At 44.3% G+C, this 20,280-nt stretch overlaps 2 protein-coding genes across 2 annotated transcripts; both read right to left on the reverse strand.

Moving 5' to 3' along the window:
- Positions 1 to 88: 88 nt before the first annotated feature.
- On the reverse strand, positions 89 to 5,556 carry trim59 (tripartite motif containing 59). Its single transcript, XM_064984673.1, has 5 exons — positions 5,481 to 5,556; positions 3,287 to 3,615; positions 2,945 to 3,166; positions 2,651 to 2,860; positions 89 to 2,566 (listed from the first exon to the last, which is right to left on the reverse strand). Exons 2-5 carry the CDS (start codon positions 3,596 to 3,598, stop codon positions 1,958 to 1,960), a joined length of 1,353 nt encoding a protein of 450 aa, XP_064840745.1. The 5' UTR covers positions 3,599 to 3,615; positions 5,481 to 5,556; the 3' UTR covers positions 89 to 1,957.
- Positions 5,557 to 7,851: 2,295 nt separating this feature from the next.
- Positions 7,852 to 19,176, reverse strand: LOC135552808 (importin subunit alpha-3-like). Its single transcript, XM_064984674.1, has 17 exons — positions 18,966 to 19,176; positions 16,752 to 16,796; positions 16,319 to 16,408; positions 15,838 to 15,867; positions 15,701 to 15,753; positions 15,271 to 15,366; positions 14,870 to 14,955; positions 14,596 to 14,682; positions 14,294 to 14,463; positions 11,599 to 11,643; positions 11,293 to 11,424; positions 9,730 to 9,858; positions 8,901 to 9,005; positions 8,713 to 8,784; positions 8,426 to 8,588; positions 8,196 to 8,290; positions 7,852 to 8,088 (listed from the first exon to the last, which is right to left on the reverse strand). Exons 1-17 carry the CDS (start codon positions 19,032 to 19,034, stop codon positions 7,990 to 7,992), a joined length of 1,566 nt encoding a protein of 521 aa, XP_064840746.1. The 5' UTR covers positions 19,035 to 19,176; the 3' UTR covers positions 7,852 to 7,989.
- Positions 19,177 to 20,280: the final 1,104 nt, after the last annotated feature.

Below are 20,280 nucleotides of genomic sequence, written 5' to 3' on the forward strand. Positions count from 1 at the left end.
TGGTTATGCAACGAACCTACTGAACCACTTCCTCACAAGCGCTAATGCACTACAATTGGTATCTCTGGAGCAACACTCAATCCACTCATCCCGTCCTTCCATTTTTATTTAATTCTGACGTATCACGATTATTGTAGTTTACTTACAGAAAATCAGTACTTGATTTAACAGAAGGATATTCTGGTGAAGGTTAAATAGCTGGAGTAAAATGTAAGTCCTGTAGTATTTATTACAGTAAACTTCATGTAGAGCTATAGAATGTCTTGAAAAAGCTGTGCATAAGGTTATGAAAATGTTACATTTGTTAAGGCATATTGACTTAAGTATTAAGGCTCGTGGTTATACACTGCTCAAAAAAATAAAGGGAACTAAAATAACATCCTAGATCTGAATGAATTAAATATTCTTATTAAATACTTTTCTTTACATAGTTGAATGTGTTGCAAAATCACACTGATCAACACATGGAGGACTGGATTTGGAGTCGCAAACAAAATTAAAAGTGGAAAACCACACTACATCAAAGTTGGATCAGCCTGTAATGTCCTTAAAACAAGTCAAAATGAGCCTCAGTAGTGTGTGTGTGGCCTCCACGTGCCTGTATGACTTCCCTACAACGCCTGGGCATGCTCCTGATGAGGTGGCGGCTGGTCCCCTGAGGGATCTCCTCCCAGACCTGGACTAAAGCATCCGCCAACTCTTGGACAGTCTGGTGGATGGAGCGAGATATGATGTCCTAGTTGTGCTCAATTGGATTCAGGTCTGGGGAACGGGCGGGCCAGTCCATAGCATCAATGCCTTCCCCTTGCAGGAACTGCTGACACTCCAGCCACATGAGGTCTAGCATTGTCTTGCATTAGGAGGAACCCAGGGCCAACCGCACCAGCATATGGTCTCACGAGGGGTCTGAGGATCTCATCTCTGTACCTAATAGTAGTCAGGCTACCTCTGGCGAGCACATGGAGGGCTGTGCGGCCCCACAAAGAAATGCCACCCCACACCATGACTGACCCACCGCCAAACCGGTCATGCTGGAGGATGTTGCAGGCAGCAGAATATTCTCCAAGGCGTCTCCAGACTGTCACGTGCTCAGTGTGAACCTGCTTTCATCTGAAGAGCACAGGGCGCCAGTGGCGAATTTGCCAATCTTCTCTGGCAAATGCCAAACGTCCTGCACGGTGTTGGGCTGTCTCCTGGTAGCGCCTTCATGCTCTGGACACTACGCTGACAGACACAGCAAACCTTGCCACATCTTGCATTGATGTGCCATCCTGGATAAGCTGCACTTCCTGAGCCACTTGTGTGGGTTGTAGACTCCATCTCATGCTACCGCCAATATTCAAAAGTGACCAAAACATCAGCCAGGAAGCAGGAACTGAGAAGTGGTCTGTGGTCCCCACCTGCAGAACCACTCCTTTATTGGGGGTGTCTTGCTAATTGCCTATAATTTCCACCTGTTGTCTATTCCATTTGCACAACATCATGTGAAATGTATTGTCAATCAGTACTGCTTCCTAAGTGGAGAGTTTGATTTCACAGAGGTGTGATTGACTTGGAGTTACATTGTGTTGTTTAAGTGTTCCCTTTATTTGTTTGAGCAGTGTATATAAACCTGTCTGGCTTAGTTGGTAGAACATGACACTTGCAATGCCAGGGTTGTGGATTCAATTCCCATGGGGGACCAGTACCAATTTAAATAACTTTTCAATCTTCTGAATGCATATCATGGTTTTTCATTTTCTGGTACATGAGGCAGTATCTTCCTGTGATAAGCTTTAGCTGGGGTCAGGGTTAGTCCCAGAAGTAACGCCTGTGTTTTCTGTCAACTGTATCCTGCTGCATCAGGAAAGTTCCAATCGCTAGGCACAGTTGGTGTCAATTCCCAACCAAAGGAGTGTAACAGGTGACATTAAGACCTTATGTCACAAGGAGCTGGGGTCCTTTCCGAAGTGAAGAGTCAGGAGCTGAGGGTCTTGTAGAGGGATGCCAGCTGCTGGTAGGTGTTCTCCCCCAGTGTGGAGAGGGCAGAGCTGTACCTCCACACCACCTCCCCTGTCTGTGCATACAGGAAGCCTGTTTTCTCCCATAGTGAGGTGGTCAGTTCGCTACTCAGGCCGTGCACCATCTGACTGAGCTGGGACAGCAAGGAGAATCCCAGAGATGCTCCGCCAACAGGATTCACCCACACTGCCACAAGGAGCAGCAGCATCCCCAGGAGCACCACTGGGGGAGTGGGATGGAGCTGCTGCCACAGATCATGGACCCAGCCTCCAGGTTGACTCCCTGTCTCTGTCCTAAGAACCATCTCCAGAATGGTGGGCTTGGCACAGCAGCAGACCCGAGGCACCGGCCCTTCCTCCAGCCCTCCGATGGTCACCCCCACCCAGTGCTGCTCCAGGTACTCAGCAGCACGGGGGGTGATAGCGAGGGATGTGACTTCGGGCAGGGTGGCATTTACCAGTGCCTCCACCCTCTCCCGGAACAGATACACCTTCTCCAGGAACACCAGGGGGGAGTCTTCATCCTCCACAGCTGAGCCCAGAGACAACAAGTCCAGCTGCTCCTCCTGTGGGGAAGGGTGGCACCATAATAAAATATCAAAGGTGAGGAAGTGATGTCATGACAACACCCAACCCCAGGCTATACTTACCTGCATCTCCTTCAGCCTCTGGATGAGTGGATTGTAGGCCAGCGACACCTCCATGCTTGCGGTGTCCAGGGCCCCCATGAATGCCTCTTTCTTCCTGGCAAGCACCAGCTCCAGCCCCTGGAAGTACTGTTCCACGGCCTGCCGGTCCTGCATCACTAGGCCCTCGCAGCTGGCCTTCTCCTGCTCCAACTGCTCCCCCAGCTCACACACCTTCAGGAAATAACACTTTAGGTTACCTACCCATAAATGGTAATTTGCTCAAAAGCATTAAATCCATTATTACTGACAAATCACCTCTGCCCAGCGGTGGTCTGAGAGCCTCCCCAGTAGCTGAGCGGGTGCCTGCCTTTCCCTGATGAAGGCTGCCTGTAGGTCATCGATGGGGTGTCCCTGGTGCTGGCCCACTGTTAGGCAGAAGCCACAGATGAGCTGGCGGTCCTGGACACAGTAGATGTTGAGGGGCTGTCGGTGGTGCTCAGGGCAGGAGGGGGGCTGTGGTTGGCTGTCCTTCTGGAACTGACAGGTAACGATGGAATTAAAATAAATGATATACCCCTTCATTATACTGTACCCTATTAAGATGTGCCCCGATTGTGAATGTCCCCTAAGATCAAAAAGTATTAAACAAATGGTTACCTTCTCAATGATGGCGCGGAGGGAGACATTTATGGGCAATGCATCAACACCTGTTGGCGGGAGCTCTACCACACTGCGGCAGTTGGGGCACTTGAGTGGGAGCCGCAGCGGACGCCAGATTGAATAGACGGCAGAGACTTGGAGTACGTTGTCCAAGCAGGACTTACAGAAGGTGTGGGAGCAGGGCAGGACCCGAGGATCAGCAAAGAGGGAATAGCACACAGAACATGTCAGGTCCTCTTCTAGGTTATCCATGGTGGGGTGATGGGACATTGAGGCTCTGTGTACCTGGCTTGTTGCTGCCCTTGTCATTTAATGCATCGTTTAGCCTGTAATTGGAAGAGAGGAAAACACTTGAGTGTCCTGACAAAGACTCCAAACCCACTTGGCTTAATATTTGCAATCTAATTGCTGGTGATGAGTATTAAGTTCATCATAATGATTCATCAACAGTTACATACGGGTGGAGTCACTTCCTGACAACCTGCAAAGTTTAGTGGTCGATACTTCTGTGGCCTTCTAGCATATTTACACAAGAGTGCCAAAACAGTACCTCCAAACCTGGACAGCAGCGGATTACGACTTTACACCGAATGACTCCCACCTCACCGCTAGAAGCTATTTCAGTCTGACAGGATGATCAGCAGTTTCTACTGTCTCAGTCTAACACATGTATAGGTTTGTAGGGCACTACAATTATTGCCACTTGCACATTGCTCTGCTGCATACATCACACATAATGAATAACGCTGGTTGACTGAGATGAACAACATTGAGAGCCACATGAGAATTGTTTCAGAACAATAATTCATTCAAATGGTGATGTAATATGGTTAGTGTAATAGTGCTATATACAGGGCCGGCTCTAGCCTTTTGGGGGTCCTAAGCAAGATTTTGTTGGGAGGCCCTGATCAAGTGGGAAAAAATAAGTGTCCTCCCCTATTTATAGCAGAGAAACATTTAAATGTTGTTAATTTCCTGCAATTCTACACATTTTGCCATTGGGGCTGAGAGAAAACTGACCAATTATCTCACAAATGTCATGCAATTCTATTCGGTTTGCAGTGGGGCAGAGATATTTTTGCAGTTTTAAGCAATTTCCTGCAATTCTACACATTTTTCCATAACATATGCCATGATATCGGAGTGAGAGTGACGAGCTAAATCAATGGGGGCCCCCTGCAGGTCAGGGCCCCTGGGCATGTGCCCTGTGTGCCAGGTCAATATTCGGCCATGATTATTACAAGTTTAGATTACTGGCTAGGCTAATTTACCAATCTAAAAATTGTTAGCTGTCTGGCTTATTGAATGACTGACAAAACAATTAAACTGCGGATTCAAAACCACATTTCGAACATGTACCTTGTGTATTCTACTATTCTAACTCTCAACTGTAAATTGCCAACCAGACAGGTCCTAAAAAAAAGCGGCTGAGGGCCGTAAGCAACCGCCTATGTTACATAATGACTAGAGTGGTTTTCCTGGGACAGGTTGCCCAACTACAGTATAATGCAGTCGGTTTGGCTAGTGTAGTGAAATTGCCTGAAATGTAACATAAGTATTGGAAACACTAGCAGCTCCACCTACCAGAGGTCAAGACTACTAGTAATGTATTACATTGATAATGTGGGGGCTTGCAAGAGCCCACTCATTTTGGTGGCAGGCTGCACTAAACTGTAACTGTACAAGACCCGGCACCTCAGGTTTGATTGCAGACAGGTAGATGCTCACGTGATCCTCCCAAACACCGGAGTTCTTGCTGAAATAACGTGATAATGACAGCTGTCTGTCCGGAATGATACTTCGCCTAAAAGGTGTTTGGAGATTAATTTGGATTTATCACAATTTAGGCAACACGCGTTTTTTTACCTTCCTGTTTGTGCGGCACTGTTGACAATGTACAACAATAGACATAGCCTATAACATGGACTTCGGGCACACTCTATTCTTCCATGAATAATATCTTTTTTTTTTTAAAGCCCGAAGACACTGTAAAAATGCTGCCGGAAGTGTTTACGTTTGAAAGAAAACAACCGTGATACCAGGTTAGTCGGGCTGCATTTCAGCAAGGCTACTTCGCTTGTTATTTCTAAATCAAAAACTCACTGTTGCTAACTTTATGATAGACACGATTGATAAAACCTAGCTTTTTAATTTCAAAGTACAGTATGTGTTTTATTTTCAAAACGCTCACCGATGCCCGGACTTCGAAAATACTCCGAAGACCCTCCTCTTGCTCGCGTCCTGTCCTCGGTCTGGTCCCGGACTATAGTATCCCAGTGCGCATGCGATTTACAGCCTTTTTCCTATCATGTGCCTCAAATTTAAATAAAGTACACTGTTACAAAGTAACTGACGATGGGGGTGTTGCGAGATACCCAATGGATGGACGATTCTCTTCTCATCACTCAGCTTGGAGACAAAAAGGGATGGGGGCGTGAGCATGCGGGTCTGGGCAGATGAGATGTAGGTCGTCATTGTTTGGTGTTTGTATTATATATATATTTTTAAAGTCCTTATCAAAGCAATACTTCTTTCACCATAGCAGAGCATCAAAAGAATTAAATGCTGCAAATGACAGAACATCCTCAATGAAACTGCAGAGGCAACAGGCATAAGCCTACTAGAGTATACATGAACCATTAAAAGACAAGAAAAACAGACCATACCTGTGGGTTTCACTATTTATTTTCTTGAAGACAATCTAGCCTGTAGATCCAACTCAACAGGTTAACCACCATTTCATTTTTATTTTTTTGAAATCACATATTTGCTAACAAGGAATGCTGAAAAAAAAAAAACTATGTTCAACAGAAGGTTATGACCACAAAGTGTAATCAATTTCTACAGTCTTTTTTAAAATTAACACAAAGAAAAATGGGGGGGAAATTGGGCACCTAAATGGAAAACGGGGCAGGAGCAAGGGGTTGGGAAGTACAGCAAACTTGTTCATGAGTTCTCTTCGGTCAAGGAATAAGGCTCAACATTTATCATTGAGCCACCCTGTCGAGGTGAGGGGGTCCAATCACCGATACTTACCTTTCCCCAATTCAGGGGTGCCTCAGGCAGAATAATTATTACCCATATTAAAAAAAAAATGTTTTCCTCCAAATTACCTAAAAATGTCTCAACGTAAGTTGATTATGGCTACTACTGAATATAAAACAAAGCTTGTGGTTGGATGATGCATATTGTTGAAGGTGTTAGCAGGTCTGATGAGTAATCACACCTTTTGAACGACTTCAGGCCTCTCACTCTGCAGTACATGTGCAAAACTGTTCAGATTTATCTTCAAATCAGAAACTTAAGTCAGTAGGGGGAGACAGGTAACATTTAAACAGCAGTTTACAAAAAAAAAAAAAAAACTGTACACAGCCTAAAGAAACTAAAAACCCCTCAAATGAACTGTGCTATAGCTTAGTACATGCAAAGGTTATGAATCAAAGTTACATAAAATGGCAATTTTTAATTTCCCCTTGTGATAAGTCAAAGCTATGGCAACAATACCGCAAAAGCAGTGATTTTCGCTTCAAGACAAAGAAAAAACATTAAATCATGCTAGGGGACAATAATGATGATGTCAGAATTTCACAGCATCAAACCCAGATCTGGTGCAAAGGTATGGTTAATGTGGGGAGGTGGAATTATGATCCTTATTAATCACCTCACATAAGCAATGAAAGTAAAAGCAGAAAATAAAAATTGTACACACTGGATGCAAAAAGAAAAGCCACCAAATGCATCTTACTACAAATGCACCAGCTGCTCCACCTCGCGTTGTCCAGTGTCAATTAATACAAATTAAAAACAACAAAACCCTTGTGATTACATGTTTCATTTTCAAAGTTCTTCCTTTCAGGGATTTGTATCTGCCTCATAAGAAGGCAGAATTTCTTCTCGTATTTTCCTTCGTTTGCGCTTCTCGGTTTTGTTACTCTTATGTTGTATGTATTTTGTTTCTCTCTGCATGCGTTCACATCCAGTCTTCTTGCACACTCCAGACACGCACACACGGCACTCGTCCATTCTCTTGCACACGCCCGCTGGACTCGAGCCCTGCCCACCGCCGCGGGGGGAGGGGGGGATGCCCCATCGAGGGCCTCTGGTTGGAGGAGATGAACCTGGCTCCTCAGCACTGAGTCCAGACATTCATACACAATGGGTCCATTCACACACACGTCTGATGGCGTGGCCGATTGGGGGATGGGCGCACAGGAGGTGGCGCCCCCTCCGGTCGGAGGACCGCAGAATTGTCATATGGTTCATCTTACGCTTGTTTTGTTGGTTTTCCTTTTGTGTTTGTTGCCTCAATGTCTTGATTTTGAAGTATTTTATTCTCCCCGGGCTAACATCGCGTTTTTGTCGTCATTGTAGTAGTTTTCCGTTTTTTTTCGACCGCTCCAATAACATGGAAGTTACTCGGCGTGTCTCAACGCATTCGATGTAGATGTTTGTTTTTTGCAACATGTAGCCACTCACTCACACCCACTCGCCATCTCAAACTTCATTTGGGCTGGTTCCCCTGGAATGCCAAACGAAATCAACACATTTTCTCTCAGATAAGATGCAGCCACGGATCCCACGAGCCAAGCACAATGGATCTAATTTCTCTCTCACACTTTCGCTCTCTTTCTCTCCTAATTTGTTTTATGTTGAACAGAGTGCTGCATCGCAAACAAAACTCCAGACTCCCGAGATGCCTTCTAGAACTGGAACCCCTCTGTTGGCACGTTGGTGGAGGAATTGAAGCCGTATGTTCCCCCCTGGATCGCCTCCGGAACCAGGCTGGAGTCTTCATCAATCTGAACATGAGACAATAACTCAATCCATACCAATAAGACATCCCCCACAATGTAGTATGCAGTACCTTCCCCAACCAAGACATGGCCATATTAGAGCTCTGACTTACATCATCAGATGAGAAGAACTGATCAATAATTTCATAGGCCAGTTTATAGATGTCTTCATTCTCATGATTCTGGAGCTGCTCCACCTTCTCCAGACCTGAGGGGCAGGGAAGAGAGATGGTTCAAGCAGTCAAATCTACACAGCCACTGAGATACAAACACTATACTTCAACATAAACAGTAGGAAGGAACAAAGACGCTTGAGGGGTAACTGAGTGGGCTGGGCTCTGACCTCCACACTCCTCGATGAGGTTGGCGATGGTCTCGGCCTCGTCGTCAGCCATCTTGAGGATGTTGCTGAGGCCGTCCAGGACCACCTGCACCACCTGAGCATCCTTCACTGTCAGCAGGTTACAGAAGGGAGGGACCACTTGCTGCTGGATCAGGTACGCCACCTACAGGAACAGAGGAGAAGGGTCAGCTTGGGGCTTTACAAAATACATTATATATTATTATTTGAGTGTATGAATGTCAGGTGAGGTGTATGTGTTAAAGTGGGTAGGCCTCAGTTGAGCTCACCTGGTCCTTCCTCCCGCTAATTGTCAGATTGCTGATGGCCCAGGCTGCTTCTTTCTGTGTTCCAAAGTCTCCCTGCAAAAACATTTGAATGAATATTTCCCCAATATGACACTCATCACTGCTTCATTTTGTGCGAGAGAAAACTCTGATGAAGAGATGAATGAAGCAGTGAAAGTGATAAAACAGACCTTGTCCAGAAGGTGGATGATCATGGGTACCAGGTTGGCATCAATGACAGCCTGCACCTGCTGCTGGTTGCCTGCTGTGATGTTGGACAGGAACCACACTGCCTCCTGCAGGATGGTAGAAGAAACAGCAGCACTCAGTGTGACTACTCCTTCTACTCACTACTCCAGTGTGACTACTCTCACACAAGTGTAGTGTACGAGAGGCAGGGCTTACAGAGACTGAATAAGCAGTCAGTGTGCGCAAGAGTGTATGCATGCGTGTCAGGAGGACTGCAGAAATGGGGATGAGTTCACACGTGGAATTCAAAGGTGTGTGGACTGAGCTAGATCAGACTCCAGGGGCCTGCTCAGAGCTGTGGCCCCTGGTCGAGATGGGGTGCTGGGGACAGGGTAGGGGCGGTCGTGAGGCCCTAATCATTGGCTCAGTCACTGAGGGAGGGGCCTCTGTTTGAGTGACAGGCCTCAGATGCACTCCGATATCAGCAGAGACCCATGGGTCTTCTGCGCCCACTACCCTTCACCCACAAATACTACACACACACACAAACGCACTCACATCTCACACTCTACCCACCGTCCCAGACCACCCCAAAATCTACTCAAACTGCAATTTCCATCAGCTTCTTGAAGTCTCCTTGATCCGGCTCTTCCATGATGCGAGTACCTAACTAATAGTTATATCTCCATTCACTGTCATTCATATAGCATTCACACTAGCACCATGTCTCTGATTTCATCACTTCTAGCATGATCAGTCACACTGACACAGCTGCTGTGCTGTGACAAGGTGAAGTGGTGCAGAGTGTATGTATTATGGTGTGTTTGTTACCTTATTGATCTTCTCCTTGGGGTGTGTAAGGAGAGACGGGAAGTGTCCCAGGGCGTCACAGTTGAGCACCACCTGGGTCTGTTCATCTGTTCCAGTCACTATGTTGCCCACCGCCCGCAGTGCAGCAGTCTAGAGAGAAACACACAATCAAGTTCCACATAGCAGTCAATAGAAACAACGCCAAGCATCAACAAACATTCATGCAACTAACTAAAGTAAGCAAACTAACCGCCACCCAAAGAATGTTTGAGTATGAATATCAGCACAGTAACCACCAGACAAGGCATCAGGGCCAGGAGTAAGACCCATTCAAGTCCTGAGCAGTAGGATCTCTAGGGTCAGCTAGGACTGGGCGGTATACCGCATTTTACAATATACTGGTATTGATGCACGGACTGGTTTGGGTTTTTACGATATTTTAATGTTTTTGTTTGTTTAATGTGATATGCCGTGTTTAACGTCCATTGTTATAGTTTACTTCGCTATTTGAGTCATCCCAATTGGCGCCGTTTTCCAAAAAGCTGAGTCAGAGCAAACGTAATTAGCTATACAGCCTGATATTACCAGTGACCGAGTAGACCTAAATCGTCATGTTTGTGCAACAGTATCTTCTAAATCAAGAAGGAATACGCAAAGCATGAAGACGCTAAGCGAAACATTCAACACAGCTAAAGATTATAGGGTCCCCTAGGAAACAAAACACTTTGGTTCCTACCCTGTCATAATAACTCATCCCTGGCAATTTAATTCGATGTCACGTCAAATACTGTATTTAAAGTGCCCACTATTAACATTCTAATTTCCATGATTCCAACTTGTTTCTCTAAAATCGAAAGTCAAATCACAACTGCAACATTGGGTTAAAAATAAGGTCTAGATTGTTTGCCCATATTGTGCAGCCCTACTTGGCAGCGTGGAAATTATGAGTGCAGGGAACACAGAAAATGCTGAAATTATGTTGAATTGAACAGTATAAAAGAATCAGAATGGAGTAAGACCCATTGAAATCACTTAGAATATATGTGTTGCCACCCTAGGGTCACTCACTACTCATAAAGCACCCTAGTAACTGACTTACAGACGCCCAACGGACCCACCTAGCCAGACAGGAACCCATCTCAGATCAAAACACTGCAGCTCAGGACAAGAGCTCTTCTCCAAACCCTAACATAATCTAACCACCGCAGTGCACAGGTCTCCAAGTAGCTGACTGAAAACACCCCCCTGCCCCGCCCCCTTCAGTGTTTGCAGACCTGAAGGTAACTGATGTGGTGATGGCTCTACCTATCCTTCTAATGAGCATAGAGAAGTCACCACCATATTGCTTACACACCTATCTGATTCAATCACATCTGCAAACACAGCTATGGTCTGGCACGGCTTATTCCTTACAAAAGCAACCATTCCATTTGGTTGGTGTCTGTCTTCCTGAGCCCCACTGAGTTGAATGGAGCTGATCCTAGACGGTGATCTACGGACAGTTCTCGTTGAAGATGAGACTTGGGGGGGGGGCTAAGCTGATCCTAGATCTGTTTCTCCACGGGCATCTCTGTGTCTCCGTACCTGGACTTTGACCTCCTGGTGGCTAAGCAGGGGCACCAGGTTGGGCACAATGCCTGAGTCGATGACCATCTGAATCTGCTCGTTGCCCGCGTCTGTCAGGTAGGACAGAGCCCACACCGTGTCCACCAGGATCTGCAGGGGTCAACACACAAGGTCACATGTCCAAAAACAAAACATTCACTAATTCATCAACATACACATCATGCATTAATATCTGCTTGTGGTTATTAAAAAGGGGGAAATCAACGTAAACTTTTACTAAATCGGGTTGTCTTTCTGAATAAAATCAGCGATTGAGGAACTCACATTAACATCAGTGTGGTGGATCAGCACACAGAGAGCTGGAAGAATCTGAGAGATAAAAGAGGGAGAGAGCAAGAGAGTTGGTGAGAGAGATGCCAACAAAATGACAGGAATAGGATATTCCCACTGGAGATGTGTCAAATGAACAATATTTATGTTTAAACAGCCATTTGGTGGGGGGTGTCCGTTAAAATATGAAAAAGTCGAGCTGAGTTGTTGCGGAAATTGACCCACTATGCTGTTTACTTTCTGCATCGGAGTTTGAGGTAATTTTATTTTTTACAGGGACAGTGCACATTAATCAACGTTTCAGTAAAAGTGCCGGTTTTAGCCAGCCGGCTAATTCAACCACAGTCCCTGAGCAGGTTATTAAAAACAATTACAATACAGACCATCATTGAGCAGTGAGCACACACAGAGCAACATAGGACAAGCAAGACATAGCATACAGACAAAAAAAAAAAGAAGCAAGACAAACAAAAAAGCAGCAAGACAAAATTCATAAAAGCAACAAAGTGTTTCCACACCTCACGAGCTACAGACAACAGACAACATGGAAAGCGGCAATACACAGCTAGGGATTATGATCACAAATCTGATTGACCTTTAGCCATGTCTTCATGCATTTTGTGTAAGTGTGATAGGTGGTGCAGTTGTCTATCTGATGGCAGTGTATTCCAGACATGGGAAGCTCTCACCGAGAAAGCGGATTTACTAAAGGTGCTTTTCCTTAAGGGAAAAGCTAAATCCTTTTCCTTCCTTAACTATACAGTCACCTCTCATGGCAGACCTTGTGGATCTGCTGCCATATGTTTGGGTTTTCTGTTTAACATAAATACTGAGTGGAGGGGGAGCCAGGCCATTTAGGATCTTGAATACAAGACATGCGTCGGTGTATTGCAAGATTTTCCCAACGCAGGAGCTCATGCTTTCTGAGGATGTAACAGTGATGGCTATTGGGCTTCTTATCAAGCACTTTGAGAGCCTGTTTGTAGACAGACTGAATAGGTTTTAATGTTGTACAGCAAGCTTGGGTCCAACTAGTCAAGCAGTATGTTAAGTGGGAGAGTATCATAGATTTGAAGTACAGTTTTGCTCCCTCTGTAGTCAAACAATTTCGTATAAATCGGAAATGAGCTAGGTTGAATTTGGTTATTTGAATTACCTTTTTCACATGCTTTTTAAAAGCAAGGTTGGAATCAAGTATGATGCCAAGGTACTTAAAATCAGATACCACCTGGAGCTTCTCCCCTGACACATAGACCTCTGGCTCAGTAGCATCTGTTGCCCTCTTTGTGAAGAACATGCAAACAGTTGTTATTCACATTGAGATGCAAACACGAGGCACTGAGCCACTTTGTAACCTGGACCATTACAATAGTGAGTTCTTGTGCAGCTTGTTGTTTGCTCTTTGCATGCACATATTTCACTGTATCATCTGCATACATTTGAACTTCAGACCCAGTACAGACAGAAGGCAGATCATTAATGTACAGGCTGAACAGGAGGTGCCCCAGTATTGACCCTTGCGGCACACCCACATCATAGCTAAGAGTGGGCGACAGCTCATTGCTCACTCTGACACACCGAGTTCTGCCTTCAAGGTATGATTCCATCCATCTCAAGGCATCGGGGGGAAAGTTGAACTTGGATAATTTGGTGATGAGAATCTCATGGTTAACCATATCAAAAGCCTTCCTTAGGTCCAGAAACACAGCCCCAACAACGCCCCCTTTGTCCATCTTGGACTTCACATTTTCCAGAAGAAAGCAGTTGGCCTTTTCTGTGGAGTGTTTTGCTCTGAAGCCAAACTGCAAAGAGTGTAATGTGAAGGGGCTGTTGTTGAGGTGGGCAATCAGTTGTTCTGCTACACACTTTGACAGCACAGGTAGTATACTAATGGGCCTGTATTTACTCACGTCAGCAGGGTCACCCGATTTAAAGATGGCGGTTATTATGGCCGACTTTCATACCCTTGGAAACACCCGAGACCAATAGATGTGTTGGTGACCTCAGTAATGGGGCCAATGAGTGACTCTTTGTAGTTTTTAAGAAAGGTAGAGTCCAGCCCAAACACATCTTTGGCTTTAGAGTTCTTTAGTGAGCTAATCACCTTGTTCACCTTTGACTCAGTAACCTCCCTTATGATGAAGGCAGGTTGAGCGTCATTCACTAGCACTGAGCCCAAGAAACCAGTGGAGAGGTTCTGTGTCAGTACCCTGACAGAGTCAAAGTAGGAATTGAAGGTTATTGCTATGTCGACTGCATCCTGTGTTAGATTGTTATTCACCATGATTTCTAGTCTTTTTGCAGTGTTACTATGGTTTTTCCGTTAACCTTTTTAGATTCTCCCAGATCAGTTAAGAATTTCCCCTTGGTTCACCAATTATGTTAATAAAAAAAGTTTGCCTTGGCCTGTCTGATTTCTTTCATCACCTTATTTCTCAACATGGTAAACCTACGTCTGTAATGCTCTAATTTGGATCTTAGGGCTATTTTTAGAGCATAATCTCGTTCATCTCGTTTCATAAATTTCTCAGCATATTGCTGAGTCTACCTTTAATAATTACACAACTTTATTCATTCAACTTATATAGCGTAATTCATTATATAAAGAAATGTAAGGCAACAACTAAAAACAAATAATCATCATGAGTTGATCAACAGTCAAGAGACTGAAGGATGAGAAAGTTTTTACCTCCTGGATGGTCTCCATGGGTGGCGGTGGGTCCTTGTGGCGGCAGAGGTTGACCATGACCCAGGTGACGTTACGGAGGAAGGTGATGGGGATAGAGGGGCTGATGAAGGAGAGCAGGGGCTTCACCACGCCCAGACTGATCACATAGTCCCTGCACTGGGGGCCGTCACCTAGGAACAGAGATTGTTTGTGAAACTCTCACCGATGATGCCTTGAGACAAACAGAGAATCCCTGAGCCATTCCCACAATCAGCCGCTATTGTTAGAGGGTCCCAGACACACAGAGAAGGATCCAGACTCACCTATGATGTTTCCCAGGGCCCAGACCGCCTGCTCACACACATTCTGGTGAGGAGACTGCAGCAGCCTCAGGAACAGTGGCACAGCATCTGCAGGAGAAGAAATGCTGTAATTAATATTTAATAGCTAACTCCATCACCAAAGACAACAAATAATCTGTCATTCAGGGGCACAAACTACAAATCCAACATCTGGTAGGCATGATGATAGAAAATCCCACGTAGCCCCCAGAATGTAGTGGCAGTGGTGGTGCTGATATTGTAAGCTGGTACTTACTGGACTGGACCACTGCCTGGGTCTGCTCTGAGGTTCCTGATGCAATGTTGGTCAAAGCCCAGGCAGCTTCAAACTGTAGAGATGGACTGGAGACAGAGGCAGATGTGAAATGAGATGGAGGAGGTAGAAAGAGAAAGGGTGGAGAGAGGAGAGGGATAGAGAGAGGGGGAAAATGAGTGCAATGGAAAGGGTTCTTATTCCATCTGTCAGTGGTTCTGACAATCCTCACATCTGTTTATGAAAACATTTGCATTGCAACATACTTTCATCATCATCCAAAGAGATCCAATCTCAGTGGAGTGACGCTTAGATTACATTCACTGCAACACTGCTTAGGTCACAACCACTTCTATTATATAAACACACAGAGCAATTATAACACAAAGTAAAGCCCTGCTTACTTGTCATCTCTGTCCAGACAGTGCACCAGAATGGGGAGAATGCCTGACTTGATCAGGTCATCTATGGGAGGGTTACGGTCACTAGACAACAGCTTCCTGCAGGGTGAAAATGTCCATTATTCACACATACTTGCACTTAAGACACAGCAAAACATAAAATAAAGGAATGTGAAATGTAAACATCTGAGTTGTTGCACAACACTGGTGCTGTTGACTCCAGGCATGACAACGCAATCTCACAATGATTACACAAGACCAGCGACAATGCCACAGAACTAAGTCTAGCATGTTCGCAGGAAACCATGAAATAATTTGAAGGCTATGCTCCAGAACATGCCACAACATTCTAGAGATTGGTTTTGGAACCATGTTTGAGTGTGAATCACCATGGCAACCAGCAGAGCAGGGTGTAGGAGGAGAGAGTTCCTACCTTGCAGCCTGCACGGCACTCAGCTGAACTCCCTGGTTATCACTTGTGGCATTCTGCAACAACAGCACACAGGGAATCACATACTGTGGAAGCAAATCCATGTCTAAGAAATGTTTCAAAATTGGAAGTGCACTTACTTGTACTATTGCTTCAAGAGAAGTGTTTTGCTGTAAGATAAAAAGGAGGTACTTGGTAAGGGAACCATTTATTTTTCCTATGTCAAACATGGTGGAAACGGAATGGTTTGTTTGCATTGTGGCCACACCTCAGGGTGATTAGTCAGGTAGTGCCTCGAGACACTAATCAGTCCGAGAGGAATGTCAACACGGGCCAAACATTGTACATTACAAATCCTAAAAAGAAAATACTATAAAAATACAGGACAGTTAATAGTCCTATTTTGTTCATATTTTATTGCAACAAGAAGTCCCCTCCCATTTGTTTTGGATTGCATGTGGATATCTTTTTAGCAAAAAGTTCTAGGAACTCTGTCTTCACCATATATCTAAATCACCTGTTAATCCCTATCACACCAATGATTACTTCAAGGAAGGAAAGAAAGCCATGCTCTCTGGAGGATCACAGAGGAAAACGACAGAGGGCCAATCAGAAACGTACCGATCTGAAGTCTCCGTCAGCATCAGAGTCTTCGCAGGTGTCCTCGTGGGGCACGTTTCGCCTCTTCAGCAGGTGTTCGTCCCTTTTGTTCTGCAGAGAGCAGGGCAAGAAAGAGGTCTTAACGTACATGCATCAGCATGACAACAGGCTCAACTATTAAACAAGCATTTAAAAGGGATACTTTGAGATGTTAGCAGATACCCATAGACTTCCAATCATTGCGCTAACACTACTTAGCATTGGCTTCAAACTACCATCAGACAGGACAGAAATAAAAATGGTCCCCACAAGTTCATCTGACTCTGGGTAAGTAGATAAAGGGCCTCATTGCCAAAATCCCGAAGTATCCCTTTAAACTCATCTTTAATACCCTGATTGAAATGCATTTGTATCTCGTCTGAAAAAGATTAAAGGAATGAAGTTGAACAATTACCTTGCGGAGTTCCACCACCACCTCTGTCCTCTGTCTTCTCATCGTCTATAGCGGAGAAAACCCATACATTAGCCTAGTACAAATACACTGTATGTATGCCTGATTATTTGTTGATACTTCCACAATCCACACGCAAAACATAAATGAGATGACGGCATCATGTGAATTTGTGAGAGATGTTCAGAGTCAGATTGTTCATCCACAGCTTTGATGACACAGTGATAGAACAAGCCTGCCATACCACTGCCTGAAGTCACCAGGTCACACAACACGGACCTCATTTACATAGACTGACTTAACACAGATCTCAACTACTGGTGTTTTGTATGTAAGGGCTCATGTTAATAATGGGTGGTAATACGAGGGACCATTTTCAAGCACCTGATTGACAGACATTACATTTCTTATAAGGACAAATTAAGTAATTTGCTGTCATAAAATACTGGCCTTTGGCCATTTGTCATGATTGGATGACATAGTGAAAGTACGAAGTTAAATTCTTCCTTCTGTCTAGAAGGTCCATACCCATTTCCTTCTTATACTCCCACTCCACAGTGAAGTGGCAGACAGTGCATCACTCAAATATGATCAGCACTCCTATCATCATGTGGTGGTGCGATATAACCTAGTTATGTATGTTAGTTGTTATGCAAGCAATATTCTTGTTTACACTGCAAACAATGCCCCTGCCATTGACTAGCTATATTACATCATCTTTAAAAAGAGGCAGGCACTTCTTCTCATCTAGCTTAAACATAATACTAGCTAGTATACGTGTTCCTCTATCATCTGTTCCGGTTGCCTATAATAATTTAGCTTCCACTAGTTTGAACTGAAAATGTAGTTAAGTTGAAGAAGCCTTGGGTGTTTGTGTGGTGCCCTTGCACCCAGTCCGGAACGGTCTGGGGGGAAATAGCTTTGGGACAACATCGGGAGCCTGTATATTGGTTGGACTCCCCGAGTTGTGCATCATTCTGCTGTAAAATCACCCTACCACAATATAGCGGGCTTCACCCCCCAAGAAAACGTTTCCTGCCAATAAAGGCATGTGTATAATCTCTAGGAACTCTACATATTGTGGTAGGTTTATTTTCTGTCGCCACCCACCAGAAGGATTCACAACTCTGGGAGTCCAACCAAACACAGCCCCCGACGTTGTGTTCCAAAGCTAGGGAAAACACTGATTAGTATAATGTAGTGTTAACGTCTACCTCACAATGGCTATAACTTTCGTTATGGGTCTGCCAAGGCCTGCAAAGGGACCCTGACCAGCTACATTCCGCCATTGTTTTGATGAGCTATGCTAGCAGGTTAGCTTGTAACCTAGCTAGCTACCAACAGCGGGTACTGGCTAACTAGACATAATTCAATATTTTTAGTTAAAGAAGCTGCCAACTAGTAAGCGGCTAACATTTACCATTACATTTGACACTTGGAACAACTAACTACGAAGCTAAAGTTAAATTGACAAACTCAGTTGGGTGGCTAACGTTAGCTAGATCAACTTAGTTAGCTAGTATAGTTGATTTTTTTACTGCGTAATTTTTTATCTGAGGTCATTAGTTAGCTAGCCAACGGTAGGTACCAGTTTTAAAATCTTACTGGCTACAAGGATATATACCATCTGATAATTGCGTGTAAATTGGTTGGCTAGCTAACTACATTACATTATAGCTGGCTAGCTAACTACATACTTAGCTAGCTAACGTTAGCTAATCCAAACCACGGAGGTGGCTGACTAGCGCAGTCGTTCGAATGGGATACGAATCTCGTTTAGAGAACCACATTATCCCATCGAAAACATGTGGTTAAGTATGTCAACTCCAAACTGGATGGGTTGTCTGAGACAGCTACCTAACTACATTTCAGATGACTGTCGAATAGCAAATATAGCTAGCTAGAACAGCGTGTTTGTTAGTGTACCATTGCTATCACGGCCTGTAGACTAGCTACCAGTTTAGCTTAGATGGAACTGGAAGTTGTTTGCTAGCTCGGTTAGCTGGGGACGTTTCACGTGCTGTGGATTACTTTTATTCTGGTTCAGAAAGTCGGATGGATTGATAGAAAGGCCTTGGTCTAATAGACGATCAGAGAAGGCCTGGTTTGGTCTGGGTGCAAAATTCCAGACCATGAAAATTACGAACGACGTCACACAGCGCAGCCCCAAAATAGCGCATATGAAAAGGGACCCCTCGACGGAATCAGATACTTCACCTCCAAGTCGCGACCCTTGTTCTTGAAATTCTTCAGTCGCTGGTTGTCTAGTTTCTCGTTGTCAGACATGTTAGCAATCTTAGCTATGTTTTAACACCGTTTGAAATGAATCAGCTAGCCGCTACTCCTTTCGAGTTCTCTTTCTCAGGCCTTTCAGTTACCGGACAATTTTTTGTTGGTCTGTCCGCGGTGCATACTGGGAATGCCGGTGGTAGAGACACAGCCTCGCTCTGGGTGGAAGGGCGGGGAATTCCCGTTATTGCTCACTCGTTGGTCTCGCGAAATAGGTTATTATTCCTCACGAGGTCGCTCTGTGGTTCGCAGCTAGTTCAGACCAGCACACTGTTATGATCTGTCAATCAGTGCATTTTGGTAACGTGTTAGTAGGCCTAAACAGTTACTAGTCCTATACTGATATATTTATCTATATCGGGGCTGCCCATCATTAATAAATAACCAGTTGTGTTGCCTTCTGGACCCTGAAACTATCTACAGAAGTCACTATGGCAACAATCAGAAATGTAGCTAGGTACCAACTGCCGAAGTCAGGTGTCAAAACTGTTATTTAACTTATTTAAATAATACATTAACGTTAACGATGCCCAGAATAGTTTCCCCCTCCAAAAGTCTGTAAGCACATAGCTCGTAACGTTACAACAGTAAGTCAACGCGTTGGTCGTTAACGTTAGCTATGACTGTTACAATTGGCGAAAGTAAGATTAGACACCATCAAATATGTTATTATCAATGTTGTGCATTATAGTGAGCTTCATTGTGTATAGGCATACATACCTCGAGGTCCATTTAGTTAACACTTAATATTTCCAGGGCAATACTAAATTGTCTAAAGTGTAATGTTCTCAAGTTTCATCTACAAATTGTTGTGTCCCTTAAATAACACTGCCTTAGATTCTATAATGTGGAACATGGAACTAAAATCTAATTTGATGTTACAGAGCCAATTCCAATTGAACTCTACCTTTTTTAATGGAATATTTGGGACATGCTTTCGTTATTGGAAGCACTGTTTTGGGACATGTTTATCATTCTAATCCACAGATATCACACACTCTTTTGAGATCTCTCAATCAGTGTATTTGGTATAAGCCTGTGTCTAAACTTGTAATTTCTAAACCAAAGAAGTCTGTAAATGTTGTATATTGCTCTCTCATTAGGTGTTTGTGATTTGAATACTTGCATGATTCCCGTTTGCTCCAGATAAATTAGTCTACAAAATAACTGTGTGGGCTAAATGCATTGCATCTGATTCTGGTCATATATTTTTGCCTTAAAAAGTAAAATTTTCAATATCAAT

The sequence above is a fragment of the Oncorhynchus masou genome, chromosome 13 (genome assembly GCF_036934945.1).
Source record: "Oncorhynchus masou masou isolate Uvic2021 chromosome 13, UVic_Omas_1.1, whole genome shotgun sequence".
Classification (NCBI taxonomy): Eukaryota; Metazoa; Chordata; class Actinopteri; order Salmoniformes; family Salmonidae; genus Oncorhynchus; species Oncorhynchus masou.

What these genes read in the sequence shown, in the direction of transcription:
- trim59 (XM_064984673.1), bottom strand. Translation starts at nt 3,598, where the DNA reads ATGACAAGGGCAGCAACAAGCCAGGTACACAGAGCCTCAATGTCCCAT. An exon ending in CAGACCACCGCTGGGCAGAG is followed by an intron (nt 2,861 to 2,944) that starts GTGATTTGTCAG and finishes TATTTCCTGAAG; the next exon opens with GTGTGTGAGCTGGGGGAGCA. An exon ending in AGAGGCTGAAGGAGATGCAG is followed by an intron (nt 2,567 to 2,650) that starts GTAAGTATAGCC and finishes CCTTCCCCACAG; the next exon opens with GAGGAGCAGCTGGACTTGTT.
- LOC135552808 (XM_064984674.1), bottom strand. Translation starts at nt 19,034, where the DNA reads ATGTCTGACAACGAGAAACTAGACAACCAGCGACTGAAGAATTTCAAG. An exon ending in ACAAGGGTCGCGACTTGGAG is followed by an intron (nt 16,797 to 18,965) that starts GTGAAGTATCTG and finishes TCTCCGCTATAG; the next exon opens with ACGATGAGAAGACAGAGGAC. An exon ending in TGTCTGGACAGAGATGACAA is followed by an intron (nt 14,956 to 15,270) that starts GTAAGCAGGGCT and finishes CTCTGTCTCCAG; the next exon opens with TCCATCTCTACAGTTTGAAG.